Below are 19,396 nucleotides of genomic sequence, written 5' to 3'. Positions count from 1 at the left end.
TATGTGAGTTTTTACAAGACAAAGTAAATAGTTACAATAACACCGTAAATGAAGTAACAGGTTTCACGCCCTTCTTTTTGATGAGGTGTAGAAAAGCCAATACTAAGCATATGCCTAAATTCGGAATGCTGTACAAAGATTCAAAATATTGCGAGGAAATTGATAAACTCAAGATTCACCAGAGAATTGTGGACGAGGTAGGCAAGATGGCGCCCGCTGCGGACGCGTAGGTGGCTTGTTCTTGCTCCTACTCATGGCGAGTGGGAAATCTGCTACAATGTTGCCGATTTAATCCTACAGTGATACAACTTATCATTTGCGAACTTTGTCAAGTTCTGGGGGAGAAACAAAGGTAAAAATAGTGACTTTTGGCTGTCCCGTACTCAGCTTGTTTGTTCATACAGCCCATCGTTGAAGCGGTGAGCCTGAGCCGCCTACCGGAACAGCGTGAGGCGTGTGGGCAGTCTTTGATACCCGGCAGTCGGCGCTGTGTGGGGCTGGTTAATCGGAGGGCAACTCTGAAGCTTTTGTAACCGAGCGTTGAGGCGCTGGAAACGCAGCTGCAGCCTCTTCATTATGCGGCCAAAAGGAATGCGCGGCAGACCCCGCGCATCAGATACGGCGAGCACGGATGACAGTACAGCTTGCGCTGAGGTGAGCGAGGCTACACGAGTGGACGCTGCTAAATCAGCAAAGGGCGCTGCCACTGGCTTGCATGCTGTAACGGACGCCGCGCTCTGCAGAAACAAGGATGGCGTGAGAAGAAAAAGATTCCAGCAATATTTTCTGTAAATCAAGATAAGCTTAAGGGTAAACAGCCTGTTCCCACCATAAATGACTGTGCTCAATTGAGTGCTACTGCAGATTCGACTCTTAATAGTGAGGCTAGTGAAGCTCCCATGCAGAATGTTTTTTTAGAAATTGCTGAGAATGCTGTGACTGGAGAGGGGAATACTGAAGTTTACTCTGAATCCCATTTAGTTACTACTACTCCTCGAACATCTGTTGGAGACACCGACAGGGGAGAGCGTGTTGGTGATTTGGCGACCCGGAGGGCCATATCGCCAGGGGTTAATGAGGGCAATGAATATTCTAGTGGACTTCCCCACTTATCAAGGGACGATCAAATGCAAATGCCTGATACAGAATCAGATGACTTTTACTCACTGTCTGATTACTCAAACTCATCTTGCGAGGACTTAGCACTGCAGTACAACGCAGATGAGTGTTAATGACATTAGTGAGCATAGCAGCTCGTTTCTGGAGGAAGCAGGGGAGCTTAATGAAGGGCAATGTCTCACTGTTCGCATAAAAATAGAGTTAACTCTCTGCAATGGTGGTAGGACCGCAGAACGTCCTGTACCTGAACAATAGCACCTTCTTGGTGAAGATGAGATATCTCTCTCACTCATTTATCAGTCAATCATGTCTCCTCGTGCCGAAACACGAGAAGAGAGTCAGAGTCCAGAACATATGCAGGAAGTTGCAAAATTCAGTCCGACGGATGTCAAAATCGCATGCGGATTTTGTTTCGAGGTTTAATGAAGCTGAAACACGGATCTCCAATCTGGAGGATGAACTGGCTCAACAAAAGATTAAGACTGCCTCTATTCAATCCGTTAAGGACGACAAGCAGTGGAAGATGGCAGATATTGAAAATCGTGCTTGTAGGATTGATTTAAGAGTGATTCAGATTCCTGAGGGGAGGGAAAGACAGGATTCACAGCGCTATATTGATGAATTATTTACAAAAGCCTTCCCGGAGTTGTCTAAATGGGACTGGGACCGTGTAATCGAGAGAGCTCATCGCTTTCCATTTAATAGGCGTGTTCATACAGGTAGTGGTTCTGTGCAGCTAGATGAGAGGCCTAGAGCTTTTTTGATTTCACTTAATAGCTTTCTGGCACGCGAAGATGTATTTCGCCTAGCACGTCCCAACAAAAAAAGATCTGGGGGGATTTTGAGTTTTTTGTGCAACCGGACTTTTGCCGACACACGGTTGAGCTCCGTTGGCAGCTGCGTGAATTGATTCCTCGATTTCAGGCTAAAGGGGCTCAAGCCTATTTGTTAAATCCAGCAAAGCTGAAGGTGATCTTCAAGGACCGCACTCACTTTTTTTCTAGCGAAGTCCTGCTAGTGTGGGTATATATTTTGGTGTTGGTATAGTCTTATTTTTTTCTCTTTTGACATAATAGAATTGGGTAGAGTCAGGAGTAAGGGCAAGGGGGAGTACGATCACCTGCATCTACAGGACCACGTGTCCTAAAGCCTTGTTCCAGGGGGCTTGGTTAGGGAGGGCTGGCATGGGGGAAGAGGGTGGGGGGTTTGGGGTAGGTCACCTAGGTGGGGTAAAAAGGGTCACAAAATCACAGTAACTCTAGGAGAAAATAAAGTTAGAGTTGTTTTTCTGGCTTATCGTGTAATTTGTGTTGTTATCATGTTTAATATGATGGTGCGGATAGATGTGTTTTTTAACTATCATTATGACAGTTAAGGGGGTAAAGATCTGTTCACTAAATGTCTCTGGCCTTAACAACTGGCATAAGAGAAATAGAGTCACGGCAGAGCTGTGCAGTATTCAACCAGACTTGGTATGTCTCCAAGAGACACACATACCTTGGTCACAACGGGCAATTTTAGAAACACTGGGCTTTTTTCTAGTGGTGGCTTCAAAACAATCTTTTATGATTAGGGGAGTAGCGATATTAGCCAAATCCAATATGGTTAGTGAAGGACCAGTTTAGCTGACAAAGCAGGCAGATGGGCAATCACTGAATGTATGATTGGGGATATTAAATATACAGTTTGTACAATATATGGCTCTAACTTAGACAATGCTTCTATTTTTGAAAAATTAAATATATAACTAGCAACCTGGGGGGACAGCTTTGATTGTATGTGGCCCCAAAGAAGCTAGCGGACAGCTTCGCCCACTATTTCGCGGCCCAATATGCTCCACAGGAATATCTCCCTGCGCTGGACATTGACAAATTTATAGCTGACCTTCCACCCCGCGCGCTCCCAGAGGACGTACGAGAACGCCTTGAGACTCCTTTGTCGGCCGAGGAACTGGGCACGGCCCTGGGGGAGCTTAATACCGGTAGAGACCCTGGGCCCAATGGGTTTCCGAGCGAGTTCTTTAAGAAATATCACCTCCAGTTAGGGTCACACTATAAGGCTGCCTTAGAAGCGGCGAGAGAGCACGGACTCCTGCCGGCGGACTGGAGACATGCAGAAATTGTGGTGTTCTGCAAACCTGGACGACCCCCGGACAGGCACGAGTCTTATCGACCGATCTCCCTTTTAAACATGGAGGCCAAGATACTAGCCAAGGCGCTTGCGAACCGACTCCTCCCCTATATCACGGAACTGATCCACCCGGATCAGGCCGGATTTATGCCGCGTAGGGCGACAAGACATAACATCAGACGCGCACATGTAGCGGTAGAGGCGATTGGGAGAACTGGGGCCCAGGCAGCGCTTTTGCTAGCCGACATTGACAGGGCCTTTGACTCTCTGAGCTGGGTCTACCTGTTTGCACTCCTCCCACGTCTCAATCTTGGGCCACATTTTATGTCATATCTAAAGCTGCTGTACACTGATTTGACGGCCTCGGTGAGGGTGGCAGGAGCTACATCTGTGGCCTTCCCAATAGGGCGAGGCACCCGACAGGGGTGCCCCCTCTCGCCGTACCTGTTAGCTCTTGCTATGGAACCACTGGCCGCATGGGTTCGGATGTATGCGCAGCTACGGGGCTTCGAATTGGAGGCAGGACCGTCGGACAGAATCGCATTGTATGCAGACGACGTCCTATTTTTCCTTACGGATGTGAATCGTTCGGGGCCTAGAGTCCTGGAAATATTGAGACTATTTGGTGAGGTATCGGGATTGTACCTTGAACCCGCGGAAATCCACTCTTTGGGTGCTGGGTGACCGCACGGAGATTGGGACATGGGCGTCGACACTGCAGGTCGCAGCTGGGGGCCTCAAGTACCTAGGGGTGTTTTTGACGGTCTCGCCGGCAATTGCTTGAGAACATAACATTGTCCCGGTATGGGATAGGGTCCAGAATGAGATGAAGTCTTGGTCCCGTATGCACCTCAACCTCTACGGCAGGTCAGCTATCTTCAAGATGGTCGCCCTTCCGCGCCTTCTATACCAGCTGCAAAATCACCCATACACGATCTCGTCGCAATGGTTCCGGCAGGTTAATTCGGCTCTGGGCCAGTTCCTATGGGCAGGGGGTGGGGCGACGCGAGTGGTCCTGCGCACCTGCTTTTTGTCCACATACTGAGGAGGACTGGCGACATCGGATATGTTGTCCTATTATCAAGCATCCCATCTCCTAGTCTTGAATGAATGGTGGTACGGAGACAGAAGGGACCCAGCATATTCCCTTGAGAGATACTGGTTGGACCCGGATACATTGCACACTATTTTATACTCAGCAAGGCTGAGGAAGAGGCTGCCCAGGGCAACCCAGGTGGTCTTTCAGATCTGGCGACAGTCGCTGCATCGTATGGGATGGTGGGGGAGACTGACGGAGGAGACCCCGCTCTGGCACAATGGGCAGCTGCCGGCGCTGGCATCACTGCAGGGCTTAAGTGGCTGGGTTTCTATAGGAATTTCCACATTAGGGCATGTCTTGAAGGGCACGACACCTAAATCCTTTCAAGAACTTAGTAAAGAATATTGTATGCCCCGAACGCAGTTCTTTAAGTACCTACAATGCCGACATGCCCGCACACCCTCACTAGAGGGACTAGACTCCTTGCCTGAGTTCAGCCCGATAGAGGCGAAGGTGTTCATGGGGGACCTAGAGGAAAATAAATTATCCCGTATTTACCAAACACTAGTTACACATTGCTCTTCCAATCTACAGACGCTACGGGACCACTGGGTGGGGGACGTGGGGGAGCTAGAGGAGGATGATTGGCGAGAAGCCCTTGAGGCCCCTAGAGGAGCGGCCACTGCCATGGGCCTGCGCTTTATACAGTTTAAGTACCTACATAGGGCGTACTACACCAAGGAGAGATTGTGGCGGGCTGGTCTGATTGAGTCTCCAATGTGCCCGAGATGTGGTCATGAAGTGGGTAATTTCCTACATACAGTGTGGAGCTGTGTTGGTTTGGTAGGATTCTGGACTGGGGTGTGGGACTGTCTATCGGAGGTGCTGGGCTGGGACCTCCCTCGTACCCCCAAATTAGGACTGCTTCACGTTCTCGAAGGGGTGGGTGGTAACATCTACAAGAGACATTTACTTCTGCTGGGCCTTACAGTAGCAAAGAGGGATGTTGCTCAGGCATGGAAAGACCCCAGGGCTCCCAAAGTGGTTGTATGGAAAAAAGGCCTTGATTTTTGCATGGGATTGGAGCGGCCAATATTTGAAGCCAGGGGCTGCCCCAGGAAACATTATAAAATATGGAAACGGTGGGCGGACTACAGGGGTCTATGGCTGGAACCCCCAGCACCATTAAGAGACGCAGAGGGGCAGATGTGATGGGGACATGGGGGCGACATCATACACACTGTTCTATGTATGGACATTTTTCTGCAGGAATGAAGAGACACTGTGCAGGGGGGGGGAGGGAGTGGGCCAAAGGGGGGGGGGGGGGGGGGGGGGGGTTAGGGGTTGAGTATTAAGATGTAATATGGATCGCTGATTATGCTATAATGTACTTGTTGCAACTCCTCCGGGGTACGGAGTGCTGTGTCTTATGTGCGATCTGTCAAAAAAAATAGTTGTTAAAAAAAAAAAGAAAGGGAGATGTTGTATATATGTATATATTGTGTAATGTTCATTTCTCTGTATATCTAGTGTTTCACAACAAACTTGTGTGCACCTTAAGAGTTAACATGTTACCATGCAAACCTTATGATGCAACTTATAGAATGAAATGAAATGAAATGAAATGAATGAAATGAATGAGACTTATATAGCGCACGACTTACCCTGGGGCATCTCAGCGCTTGCTTAGGGAACCCGTCCTGGTATTCCCCTGTGAGATAACCCTGGCAGGGTATCCACAAGGTGAAAGTCAGGCATCCCACCGCGAGGGGCTGCTGTGGAGATTAAGCAAGCTATTGCCCAGAGTCACAGAGTGTGAACCCGTGAGTCGAGGAGGCACCAGAGCGAGAATTAACAAGTCCGTGGATTTTTGAGCCCAAGACCCGCCGAGGCGGGGAATTGAACCCTGGTCCCAGGCCGAACTCAAGCTCCAGGTCTGCCGCCTCTAACCCCTGAGCCACACTTCTCCACGAGAATGTTCATTTACTAGTAATATGAGATTACAGAACGTTTAAGCCAAATTATTCGTTGGCAGAACTACAACCTCTTATTTTCCTGTCGCCTGCGTGCAAGCTTTTGGATTGCTACTAGGTTAATAAACCCTTAACATACTCTGGTGTAATGGTGAATCCAATCATAACACAGTGATTTGACTAAGGACAGTCCCAAGATCACCATGTTGGCCACACAGAGGGACTAAGGTCCATCCAAGGAAAAGGAAAAACTCCAGGCAACAATCCTCAGTATTTGCACTGTGCCAGGGTTCCACCAGAGATACATGCACACAAGCCTGCTCCAGGTGAGTACAGTTCTATCTGCATCTAACTTGGGAATTCACATTTTTTGTTCCAAGTTACATCATCCAGCATATTGTTCCCTGGGTTTGGGAATCCAGAAGAGAGGCAGCCATCTTGTTCTGTTTCAGTTAGGAATTATGCAGGTGAACTGACATTGGAGATGGAGTGGTTCAGAGATTGAGAATATTAGCAGTACCAGACAGATTACAGCAGAAAGTTCTGAATGTTCTGATTTTAGGGCATGAAGCACACATTGGTATAAATCCAATGTAAAGAATGATTAAGGTAGGCTTTTGGTGGATGGGTAGAGACAAATGTGTTAAGCAAATGTTTTGGGGGTCAGGGGTGTGGTTTGTTCTTAGAGTATGTAATTACAAAGGACAGACATGTATCCAGAGTTGACTTAAATATACCCAGGAAAAAGTTGGTCTATATGTTCTTTAGATCATTTTGCTACATTGGGCGAGGTTCTGAAATGCACTGTTGTTACTATTTAGTATTAAGTACAGAAGCCGGAGGTGACATTTGAACATGTAGGGTGTAACTGTTTTTTTTGGAAGAGATGTCTTTTTAGGAAGGACATCCATCAGAATCTGATACAGTCAAAGGTGTACAATTAGTTTGAAGACACACAAAGGAGACAGTAATCAAACATATTATTGAGCATACAGAAATGCAGTGTCTTTTCTACCTATGTATGTAATATTAGATGTATATGTCATTGTAAAATAATTAGTCTACTTCAATATCTGGTACAATTCTGAGAATAGAAAAGGTAGTAGAAATAGTAATGTAAACATTTTTACCTTGTGACACTTGGAGGACAGGTGACTAATCTCATGCTAGTTCCAAAGCCTTATTCTGATAGGGATAAACTGTCCACGGGTCTAGCAAAAAAAGCTTCAAACATGCTCAAGTCAAAAGGACAAGCTTTGCTTTGTTTTTCTATGTTCTTGTTGGGCCCATGACTCAAGAGGAGCCCAATGCTGGTCTGCAGAACGACTGTTGATTTAATTCTAATTTTCCAGTTAGTGTAAACACAACATTTTTCTCCAAAGCACAGGTATTTGAAGGTAAGAGGTTTTATTGCTCCAATTTGCAGTCTCTACTTACAGCCTTGTTTGCAGTCTGTGGCACTTTCAGGCTTACACGTACATTTTACATAATCTCAAACTCATCTCTATTCCATTGTATGCTAAGCATGATTTTATTATAGTGGTTTCATCAGAACATAACATCAAAAAACTAGGTTGAAAAACAAATTGTGCATGTGCAATTTGATGGAAAAAGGACCTCACCATGCTTTCCCCTGGAGATGTCGACATACTGGCAAAGTCTGGGGTGAGTTATAGTTTTCAGGATCTGAAACCTCCCCAGAATCTTGATGGAGTTTGGTGTCAGTGGAAGGCCATTGCTTCCACAAACGTCATGCGGCAGTGCTGAGGCAAAGAAGGTGAAGGCTCCCATCTCAGCATCCTTTAAGGGAAACATGGTTTCAGGCATCTTCCTTTTAAACTTTCTGGTTGGGGGAAAAAAAAAAATAAAGGAACACTTTTTTCAATACTCTTAGAATTTCAATCTAGATGAAAATGGTAATCAAAATGGAAAGGATGCAGCTTTCATGAAGTCTAAACCATAAAACGTCAACAAAGGGAGAAATTGAGAAAAAACTCTACCATTTCTTAATTGTAAATCATTTAAAAAATGTTCCTTTTTTATTAGTTGATAGGTTATGTACCAGTAGGACTTCCATTCAATCCACTTTGGACCTTAGATGTTCAGAAAAGAGCCCAATTTGAATAACATTTGATTACATGAAAAAGGTCTGTTACGTTATGGGTATCTGTAGGCACCAAGTAGTCTAAAATGAAGACCTAAAATTTGCATGCCTAACGGCATACGAGTTCTGAGCAAAATCAAGCTGCACATTTTGCTCCTGACAATACCCATTATCCTCCTGAATGTGATGTCAGTTTCTTGAGATCTAGCCATCAGAGAACTCGGATGATAGACTCACTTTGTTCCAAGGTATTTCTAGTCCCTCATCTCCTCATGAAAATATGAAGAAAATAGAATCTGTAACCAGAAACCATCCTTTTTTTCATAGGAGTATGTAAGATGTGAGGGTCGTCCAGTCATTTTAATATATTCATCTTCATATTTCCAGGAAGAGATCAGTTCTATCATAAGGCCAAGTGTAACTCAAAGCAGATCTCCAGTAAAAATCATATACTGATGTATTCAATTTTCTCATCATGCATTTGACTTACTGACACATCTTCAGGTAATGGGGATCTACCATGTCACAGCTAATTTGCCCTCTGGTTGCGAAAGACATTTTGTAGGCTTTCTAAGAACTTACAGTGGGCTTAGAGCCTGCCTATTGCTTACCACAGTTGGACGTTATGGTCACTTATTTGCTTGATTTTTATTCAGTGGCTTCTCTTCTTCACCTTCCTCCCGCAATCAATCAATCACAACACTTATAAAGTGCATTACATACCTGTGAGGGTCTCAAGGCGCTGGGGGGTGGGGGGGGTTGGGTTCTGCTGCTAGTGATAGTCGAGCCAGGCCAGTAGGTCTTGGGTCGGTCGTAGGTTGGTGGGGAGGGTGTTCCAGGGCTAGGCGGCTTGGTGGAAGAAGGATCTTCCACCGGTGGCCGTTCTTTGGATGCGGGGGACTGTGGCGAGGGCGAGGCTGGCGGAGCGGAGCTGGCTGGTGGGGGTGTAGAAGTGGAGTCGTCTGTTGAGGTATGCTGGGACGGTCTTGTGGAGAGCTTTGTGTGCGTGGATGAGGAGTTTGAAGGTTATCCTCTTGTTGACGGGGAGCCAGTGCAGGTCTCTCAGGTGGGGTGTGACGTGGCTGCGGTGCGGGATGTCGAGGATCAGACGCGCTGACGCGTTCTGGATGCGCTGCAGTCTCTTCAGGAGCTTGGCCGGCGTTCCTGCGTAGAGGGCGTTTCCGTTGTCCAGCCTGCTGGTGACGAGGGTCTGGGTGACAGTTTTTCTTGTCTCGGTGGGGATCCACTTGAAGATCCTGCAGAGCATTCTAAGGGTGTTGAAGCAGGAGAACGAGACGGCATTGACCTGTTCAGTCATGGAGAGGGTAGAGTCGAGGATGACCCCTAGGTTGCGTGTGTGGTCGGTGGGTGTTGGGGCTGTTCCTAGAGTTGTCGGCCACCAGGAGTCATCCCAGGCTGAAGGGGTGGGGCAGAGGATGAGGACCTCCATCTTGTCCGAGTTCAGCTTCAGTCGGCTGTTCCTCATCCATTCGGCGACGGCCTTCATTCCTTCGTGGAGGTTGGTCTTGGTGGTGTGAGGGTCTTTGGTGAGGGAGATGATCAGCTGGATGTCGTCAGCGTAGGAGATGGTGTTGAGGTCATGCTGTCGGGCGACGTGGGCGAGGGGTGCCATAACAGCGTTGGGCTGAGGGAAGAGCCCTGGGGTACGCCCCAGATGATTTTGGTGGTCAGTGGATCAGAAGGGGTAGAGGCGGACGCTCTGATTTCTGCCGGAGAGGAAAGATGTGGTCCAGTCCAGGGCCTTCTCTTGGATCCCGGTGTCGTGTAGGCGTGTTCGTAGTGTGCAGTGGCAGATGGTGTCGAAAGCAGCTGACAGGTCCAGGAGGATGAGGGTTGCTGATTCTCCACTGTCAAGCACGGTCCTGATGTCATCGGTGGCGGCAATGAGGGCGGTTTCGGTGCTGTGGTTGCTGCGGAACCCGGACTGGGACGGGTCCAGGATGCTGTTCTCTTTGAGGAAGCGCGTCAGTTGTTTGTTGACGATTTTCTCGGTGACCTTCGCCGGGAATGGGAGCAGGAAGATGGGTCGGAAGTTCTTGAGGTCCTTGGGGTTTCCGGGAAGGTTGCTGTCTCGAAGGCATTCTTTTGATTGGATGACTTGTGTTCTTCCACAGCACACCTTTCGGGAACTACTTTTTTTACTTCTTTAAGCACTTCATGACAGTCTATGCGTTCTCTAGTTCTCTTCCTCTTGCGCTGATTCCCGTTTCACATTCTTGCTCTTTCACAGTTTTCTTGTACTACCCCTCCCCAGCTGCATTGCTCCGCTACACCTCCTGTCTCTTCACTTTTTTCTCTGGTATGAATGGCCTGATAGCTACAAAACCCTACGGAGCCACTCCTTTCTCAAAAGCCGAATTGCTCTGCAAGCACCGCCAGCCTCCCGAAAAACAAGCATTTACAATGGAATGACCTCGGCATTGCTAAAGTTAGAGCTATTGCCATTGCTCATGACATTATTTTTATTTACGTTATTGTTTTTAAAACATAAATAAATGTCATTGTCATTTACAATGCCAATAGCTTAATCTCTCGCAAATGCAAGACCTATTGCATTTGCACCCACACACAGAGCCACACACACAAAGCCACCCACACACACATACAAAGCCACCCACACACACATACAAAGCCACCCACACACACATACAAAGCCACCCACACACACATACAGAGCCACCCACACAGAGCCATTCACATAGAGCCACCCACATACACACAGAGCCCCACACACAGAGCCCCACACACAGAGCCCCACACACAGAGCCCCACACACAGAGCCCCACACACAGAGCCCCACACACAGAGACAGAGCCACACACAGAGACAGAGCCACACACAGAGACAGAGCCACACACAGAGACAGAGCCACACACAGAGACAGAGCCACACACAGAGACAGGGCCACACACAGAGCAACACACACACAGAGCCACACACAGACAGAGCCACACACAGACAGAGCCACACACAGACAGAGCCACACACAGACAGAGCCACACATAGAGCAACACACACACAGACAGAGCCACACACAGACAGAGCCACACACAGACAGAGCCACACACAGACAGAGCCACAACCACTCACACACCTGCAGAGCCCCACACACACAGAGCCCCACACACACAGAGCCCCACACACACAGAGCCCCACACACACAGAGCCCCACACAGACAGAGCCCCACACAGACAGAGCCCCACACAGACAGAGCCCCACACAGACAGAGCCCCACACAGACAGAGACCCACACAGACAGAGACCCACACACACACAGCCCCCCCCCCCCACACACAGCCCCACACACACACAGAGCCCCACACACACACAGACAGAGCCCCACACAGACAGAGCCCCACACAGACAGAGCCCCACACAGACAGAGACCCACACAGACAGAGACCCACACAGACAGAGACCCCCCCCCACACACAGCCCCACACACACACAGAGCCCCACACACACACAGAGCCACACACACACACACACACACACACAGAGCCACACACACACACAGAGCCACACACACACACAGAGCCACACATACACAGACAGAGCCACACATACACAGACAGAGCCACACACACACAGACAGAGCCACACATACACAGACAGAGCCACACACACACAGACAGAGCCACACACACACAGACAGAGCCACACACACACACAGACAGAGCCACACACACACACAGACAGAGCCACACACACACAGACAGAGACACACACACACAGACAGAGCAACACACAGTAGTAGAGAGTAGTCATGATCTACATTTTTAAGAGGTAACTGTAGGTTATTGCCCCTCCTAAACAACACACTGCAAAGAACAGGCAGGGGAGCGCTTATGTAAATCAAAATCAAACACAGAATAATTTACATTTAAACAAGTTTCAGAAAAATAAGCCTGTACACAGTTTATTAAAAGTCCCATTTGGAAAGAAAAAGCTGCAAGACCCTGAAACTGAACCTTAAATTTAGGTAGCACGTTGACGTCCTGAAGAAAGGGGAAGTCAAGAGTTAGTCATTCCTGCTTTTCTGAAAAGCAGAACAAGTGCATTACGTCAAAATGTGTGGGGGATGGGGAAGCAATGCACTTACTGCCACATCCACGCAGGACACTTTCCAAAAGACAGTGACACAAAGGATGTCACGGATTTGTAAAATAGATGTATTTAGGTTTCCACATCACACAGGCTGCGCTTCCATGTATGGCTGCAGCACTGGAGGGGAGGTTCTCAATTTGCAATATGTTCACAAAACTGCTATTCAGAGGTAAGTAAGCCAACAAATTAACTGGGAGAGCCGAGCTAAGAGTCGGCTCAGGCTCTAAGAGCCTGTGCACAAGCCAAGCCTTTAAATGATTTTTCATGTAAATCAAAGACCAGCCATCATGTTAGAATACGATAAGGGTCTTCAAAATTCTAAAATAGTGTATTTTTTTGAAAAGTGAGTTTTCGAACATGCACCGAGAAACATTCCTGCCTGTCAAAGCCGTACTTTCTTGGTTCCCCAGGTAATCAAGTGGGCAGCTGTCACCACATTAACTCATGTGAATGGAGGCTTTTTTAGGCAAGAGAACCACGAGCTGTGCCACAGCATGGCTTCTAGTTCGAGGTTTCAGTGGCTCGCCTACTTCTACCGCAACAGATGCTGACAGCAAGAGGGGAATGTGCCCACGTTTCACAAATCTGTTGGTTTTTAGCAGTACAGGCAATTATGGTAAAATAATCAGATTCTGTGGTACTGAAAATTCTGGACTCTGCTATTTCGTGGTACCGAAGCTCTACTCTCGTGTCATGAATATCATCGTATCATGACGATTTTGGTACTAGCAGACCGGTAATGGCTTAAATACTATACATAAGCATTCTCGTCATGTTCGAGTGACGAAATCACCCTGAAATAGTAGTTTTCGTCTTGAACCCTCGGGTTCCATTTTGTGAGCGGCAGCCATTTTGGGATTGCCCTCACATAGCCAAATAACTAAGGCCGAATTCGATCTGCCGGACACGTACACCTTTTCTGACTCCTCTGTGACCTGGGCGAGCTGACTCCACTGCCCCAAGCCAAACCTGTCCGGGCAGTTCCTTTCCCAGTGGCCGAATGAGATTAGTATCAAGGCACAACATGTCATAAACCGTTCATCGCACATATGTTATGCCTAATCTCACACACACCTGTCCCGGTTTCCTCTTTATGACCTGTTTTACGAGGAGGAGGTGCCCGCTTTTATTAGGGGTCCGTCGATATCTGATGGAAGTTCTGGGCCTTGCCGGGTAATTTATCATAGACTGGACAAACTAAAATGTGGGCTTGTCATCATGACTCTGCTTTTTCTTTGTAGTAGAAATATTTGTATGGTCAACTGTAAAATAAGGAATGTTTGCCTGAAGCTTATTATTTTGTATAAAAAGAGAAGGCTGGCTTTGTAAATTTGAGCAGTCTCCTGAGAACATACATGCTCTTGTACTTCTAGGATACCTGTTACTGACTGCAGCCAATAAATACGATCTTTGACTTCACCTAGAAGACTCTGTGTTTCTGTAGTCTGAAACAGGAAGGACTCGAGGTCTTTGGGTGTACTCCCTGGCACCATTGGGTTCCGAAAAACCCAATACCTCAATTCAGGCAGTATCAATAACACTTATGAGCCCTCTAAGCAGAGAGTTTTCCACCAGGTTCTAAGTTAGTCACCTCCTTTGGTACCAAAGAACCCAGGATTATGTACATCTGAGTAGAAAGTCAGATATCTCTATTCGTGAGGAGATAAGTCCTTGTGTTGTGCATAAACTCACAGACAGGTGAGCCAAAGGGATTCTGGAACCCATGATTTGAAGGTCTCCTCCCGTAGTATCAGGTTCTACCATCATGCACAGATGAGCACGAGATGCAAAGGGTACCCAATACGACTGAAATTATCAGAATTAGAGTCCTGTCCACTAAAGTGTCAAAAATATGTTCAGAAAACATTGCCATCCACTTCTAGGCTTCTCTCTTGAAATAGCGCCCAGTCCTGGCTGGTTCTGGGTGTATGGCAGTTATGTTACACATCTTAAGAGAGGGATTAACAGAAGGCTCAGAGACAAAACAACATACTCGTCGGCTGGGAATCAGACATTTAGAGTACGTATTTAAGCCACGACCCTATGATGCCCCCCACTTAAATATCTTCACGAGGTTAATAAATACGATCACATGTCTGAAACGGGAACGGTACCAAAGAGCCCTCTTTTAAAGGGCTGGGGTAAATAATTGTGTCTCAGGAACCACTACACCACACTCTCGAAACCCCTATCTCCCCACACCAACCTCCCCGGTTACCTCCTCCCCCCACCCTTCTCACCGGAAGGTCTCCTCTATCTCAGTCAAGCTTGTGTCCTTCTCCACGGCCAAATTGTTGGGCTTGCGGTTTTTGTTCAGCTCCCCGATGCCCCCCAGTAGAAAGCCCACGGATCGCATCAAGAGATTACTGTAAGCTGATAAACATGCTGGCCATTATGGCAATCATTTTTAAAATTCTGCAGAATTCTGAAATTCAGAATTCTGCAGAATGAAAAACCTACACCTTTTAGTTCAGATGTGAAGGGTACAGTGGGTTTCTTAACAGAGTCTTAATATTGTCTCATTGTTCAGTGCATCAACAGTAACGCACAAAGTGAACAAGGCCTAAGTGCTCATTTACACAGCAGAGGAGGGTCTCTTTGAGAATAAGCAATGTGCAGAACAATGACCAAAATGCCAAATAAAAACACAATTTCTGTTTTCTTTGGCACCACGCATTTCATGTTGCTCTAACAAAAAGTTACTTTCTGCAATGCTCTTTCTGGGGGATACTATATTTACCTGCAGATTCCTTAGCTTTTGAATATCCTAGGTGTGCCAGTAGGGGGGAGACCAGCTCAACTTCAGCACCGCAAGACGTAACCACTTTGAATAGACAGTCTATTATTAAACAACAATTGCAAAGAAACAATGGTTTTCTTCCAAAAATCTGTTTCTTATTTCTCGAGTGTGGTATGTGGACAGTTCAATGATGTAGCTTTAAGAGGTTCAGAATTTCCTCATGCCTCTTTTAGCTCCTGATATTAGTCCCAAAGCATTCGGGGAACAGGACATTGGCCTGTTGGGTTACTTCTGGGATAATGTGGAATGTTTAGGAAGATCTGTAAGTACAAAAGCATATGTGGCTGTTAATGGGAGGGATATTGTTGGTTGGAAGGATCTTGAACTTTTTAGGGATTATATGAGGCGGGGAGACGCCGTGCGTTTACTGGACTTGCTGTGAGCTGTTAGGCTGTGGACTCCAGTGCCCAGGTACCAGCGGGGGCCACGGAGCAAACCAGCAGCCCCTCCCACCTCACCTGAAGGGCTTCAAAGACTCCTTGCGCCTCCCGCTTCGTAGGAGACGCCGCACGTTTACTGGACTTGCTGTGGGCTGCTAGGCTGTGGACTCCAATGCCCAGGATCCAGCGGGGCCGCGGAGCAAACCGGCATCCCCTCCCACCTCACCTGAAGGGTTTCAAAGACTCCTTGCGCCTCCCGCTTCGTGGGAGACGCCGCGCGTTTACTGGGCTTGCTGTGGGCTGTGGACTCCAGTGCCCAGGAACCAGCGGGGGCCGTGGAGCAAACCGGCTGCCCCCCCACCCCACCTGAAGGGCTTCAAAGACTCCTTGCGCCTCCCGCTTTGCGGGAGACGCCGCGCCTTTACTGGACTTGCTGTGGGCTGTTAGGCTGTGGACTCCAGTGCCCAGGAGCCAGCGGAGGCCACGGAGCAAACCGGCAGCCCCTCCCACCTCACCTGAAGGGCTTTAAAGACTCCTTGCGCCTCCAGCTTCGCGGGAGACGCCGCGCGTTTACTGGACTTGCTGTGGGCTGTTAGGCTGTGGACTCCTGTGCCCAGGAACCAGTAGGGGACGCAGAGCAAACTGGCAGCCCCTCCCACCTCACCTGAAGGGCTTCACAGACTCCTTGCGCCTCCCTCTTCGCGGGAGACGCCGCACGTTTACTGGACTTGCTGTGGGCTGTTAGGCTTTGGACTCCAGCGCCTAGGAACCAGCGGTGGCCGCGGAGCAAACCGGCAGCCCCTCCCACCTCACCTGAAAGGCTTATATCCATTATCAGCTTCCCGCGTCGCGGGACGCGGGCGGTCGCCGGGCTAAGCCCGGGACAAGGGTGGGACAGTCTGTGGCAGTCCTGGGCAGGACGAGGCTGGGCTGGGCCACCTCCCTGACACTTCACCTTAAAACTGTAAGGCTTCAGACTTTGACCAGTTGGCTATTACTCCAATTACCTGTCGTTATCTTCAATCCAGAAGATTAGTTTTATTATTGGCCCTGTGATACACTGGGCTTTGCCTCAAACAGTCAAGCTTTAGTTTTAATTTCTGTGAAGGCTCCTACTAAGGCTATAGTTTGTCCTATTCCATATCCTATATGGGGCCCAGAGGTGATAGAGATATCCCACTCCAGGGTATGACCAGTATGGGGAAAATCACTAACCCCCCCTTTACACGCCCCAGAACCAGGCAACAAGCCGCTACGACTCAACCACTCCCGACCCGTACAGCAATTGATCTAATGCTCCAGAAAACTATAGGAGCAGTAGCAACGGCCATTGAAGACACGGAAAGGCGTCTATCTTCAACCCCTGCACTAACCCTCCCCCTGTTAGAAGGTGATGCCTCTATGGCAACTGCCAATCCGTTTGGGTCAACTGCATTTCAAATGCCTTCCTTCTTTGAGCTACCGTGTGCTCAGATCATACCGGAGGAGATTGTCTCTGCCCCACCCTCTCCATTGGCACCACATCTAACAGAAACAAGTGACCCCAAGCCTAGTCCCAAAAGGAAAAAAAATTAATACCTACGAGAAAATATGTGAAAAAGAAAATACATTCTCCTACTGGTGTGCAGTCTGAGTCAGTTCCTTCAAGCCCCTCTTCTGCTCCACCTCTTTGGGTTACACACTTGATGATTGATCTGCAGGCCCACATAGAACAAGGTATTGGTTCCCAAGTAAAATCTTTATCATCAAGACTGGATAGAATCCTTTCCTTTATTACTAATAAATGTCTAGGGAAGCCCCAGCTAGCTAGCTCACAGGGGAACCACGATAGGGGAGATGGCACAGTTTCCACCTTGGGTGCTTCTGCGGGAACGGGTCTGGAGGGTAGTACACAAACAATCAAACCATCACATGTTAGGGCCCATATAGTTGTGCAGAAATCCACTACTGTATTGAATAAACCTGTAGGTGGCCCCCGTCTTCCTGAGGTACCCAAAGTAACTGTTCCATCAACCTGTGCCCCGCCCCTACCCTTGGTAGCATCTGTGAACCGGCCACGTGACGATAGTAAACTCATGCCCACTGTCTCCCAGAAGCAGCAGGTAGAGAGCTCAATTAAATCCGCTCCCCGACCTCAGCTAGCGCCTGAGGCCATGCCTTATGTGGTGGTGCTTACAGGAGTTCCACCCCTGGAAACAAGTTCCACTGAATCCTACCCAGAGCTAAAAAACAAAATTATATTCTGGTTAAATCGGCATAGACCTATAGTGGGACCAGGGGCAGGGGGAGATCCTATTTGCACATAGAGTCAGCTGGCTAGGTACTAGACGCAAGGATATAGGAGGTGACTGTGTGATCATCAACTTTAGGGACACAGAGGTGGTTAAATACATCTTAGGCAATGGCGGGTTGGAAAACACAAGTAAAATTTGCACTCACCACTTGGGGTACTTCTATCCACAGACTATGGCACAGCCTTTTCCCCCTTTTGGTGGGTATGACCTGGAGTAGAACTCCCAGTGGGAAATAGATATAGGGCCCTGAGTTATGCCGACTGACTAACACCGTATGGGGATGATAACACTATGGTCAGTTATTTTTCAGAGAGGTCGATCGAGGGAGGCTCTAGTGGTGAGACAGGGCCTGAGGATCTAAACCAGTGCCCCACTTTAGTCGGTGTCTTATCCCCATTGTCGCCATTGATCTCGAATGTTCCCGGGGGGGTTGGGAGTCGGGTATATGTCAGGGTGGCTCGTTGCCACCTCATGACATACACCTTGAATCTCCCGTTGGGCAGGGATCCCATAGCCATTCTTTGATTGGGTCCTGGAATGTTGCAGGGCTGGGGGCAAAACTGATGATCCCGGAGTGGGGAGACCTAATGGATGGCTATGACTTATGCCTATTTCAGGAAACTTGGCTCCTGTCTGCCCCATTTAGGGTAGGATTCGCATCCTATCATATACCGGCAGTGCAGGGACTCAGGGGAAGACCATCAGGAGGATTGTGCATTTGGGTGGCAGTGCATCTGGGGTGTTTAGTTAAGGTAGTTGAGACACACTGCCCAGACATCATTTGTACTCTTCTTACCTTTAAGGATACCTCGGTGGTGGCCGTGATTAATATATATTTACGCCCGATTCCATTCAAGTTAGGATTATCAACCCTAGAGGCCCTGGAGGTACTACTCTCATCCTTCCCCTCTTCTTACAACATGGAGATAGGTGCCGATTTCAACTGTCACTTTGAGCCACGCTGGGGGATCCAGTCGGTAACCGCCGAGGAGGACGAGACTTGGTCAATCACTGAATGCCATATGTACCCGATAAAGCGATTATCGCCTTTGGCTCTTGCAATCAATAACTTGGTTGTATCCAATTCCCTCAGGGCATGCAATGGCAGACTGTTACCAGATATACCGGGTGCCCACACTTTTAATAGACCAGATAGAAGTACCACAATAGATTAGATCTTGGTTAATGTGGAATTTTGGGCAAAAGTAAAAATGTTTAAGGTAATCCCCAGGGTTGAGAGTGACCATAATCTTTTAACGCTGGAACTAGTCACCCACCTAGGGACACATAAAATACAGACTGCAATGGAATCCTCACACAATGAGAATTACCTGCAAACGACGGGAGGTAGACAAATTCGCTGGGCGAAGATGGCATTAGCCCCGGACACGCTAGCGGAAATCTACAACCATGTAGCTGGGGCTCTAC

At 48.1% G+C, this 19,396-nt stretch overlaps 1 protein-coding gene across 1 annotated transcript in view; it reads right to left on the bottom strand.

Annotated features, from left to right (window-relative positions):
* TBCK (TBC1 domain containing kinase) overlaps positions 1–19,396 on the bottom strand; it is a 1,513,148-nt gene that overhangs the window by 1,422,292 nt on the left and 71,460 nt on the right. The window contains exon 2 of the mRNA XM_086962029.1: positions 7,884–8,104. Within this exon, the coding sequence (XP_086818155.1) occupies positions 7,884–8,088 (205 nt within the window). The 5' untranslated portion in view covers positions 8,089–8,104. The remainder of the gene's footprint in view (positions 1–7,883; positions 8,105–19,396) is intronic.

Source organism: Lissotriton vulgaris, chromosome 3_1, assembly GCF_964263255.1.
Source record: "Lissotriton vulgaris chromosome 3_1, aLisVul1.2, whole genome shotgun sequence".
Taxonomy (NCBI): domain Eukaryota; kingdom Metazoa; phylum Chordata; class Amphibia; order Caudata; family Salamandridae; genus Lissotriton; species Lissotriton vulgaris.
This window is presented reverse-complemented; position numbering and strand designations above follow the sequence as displayed.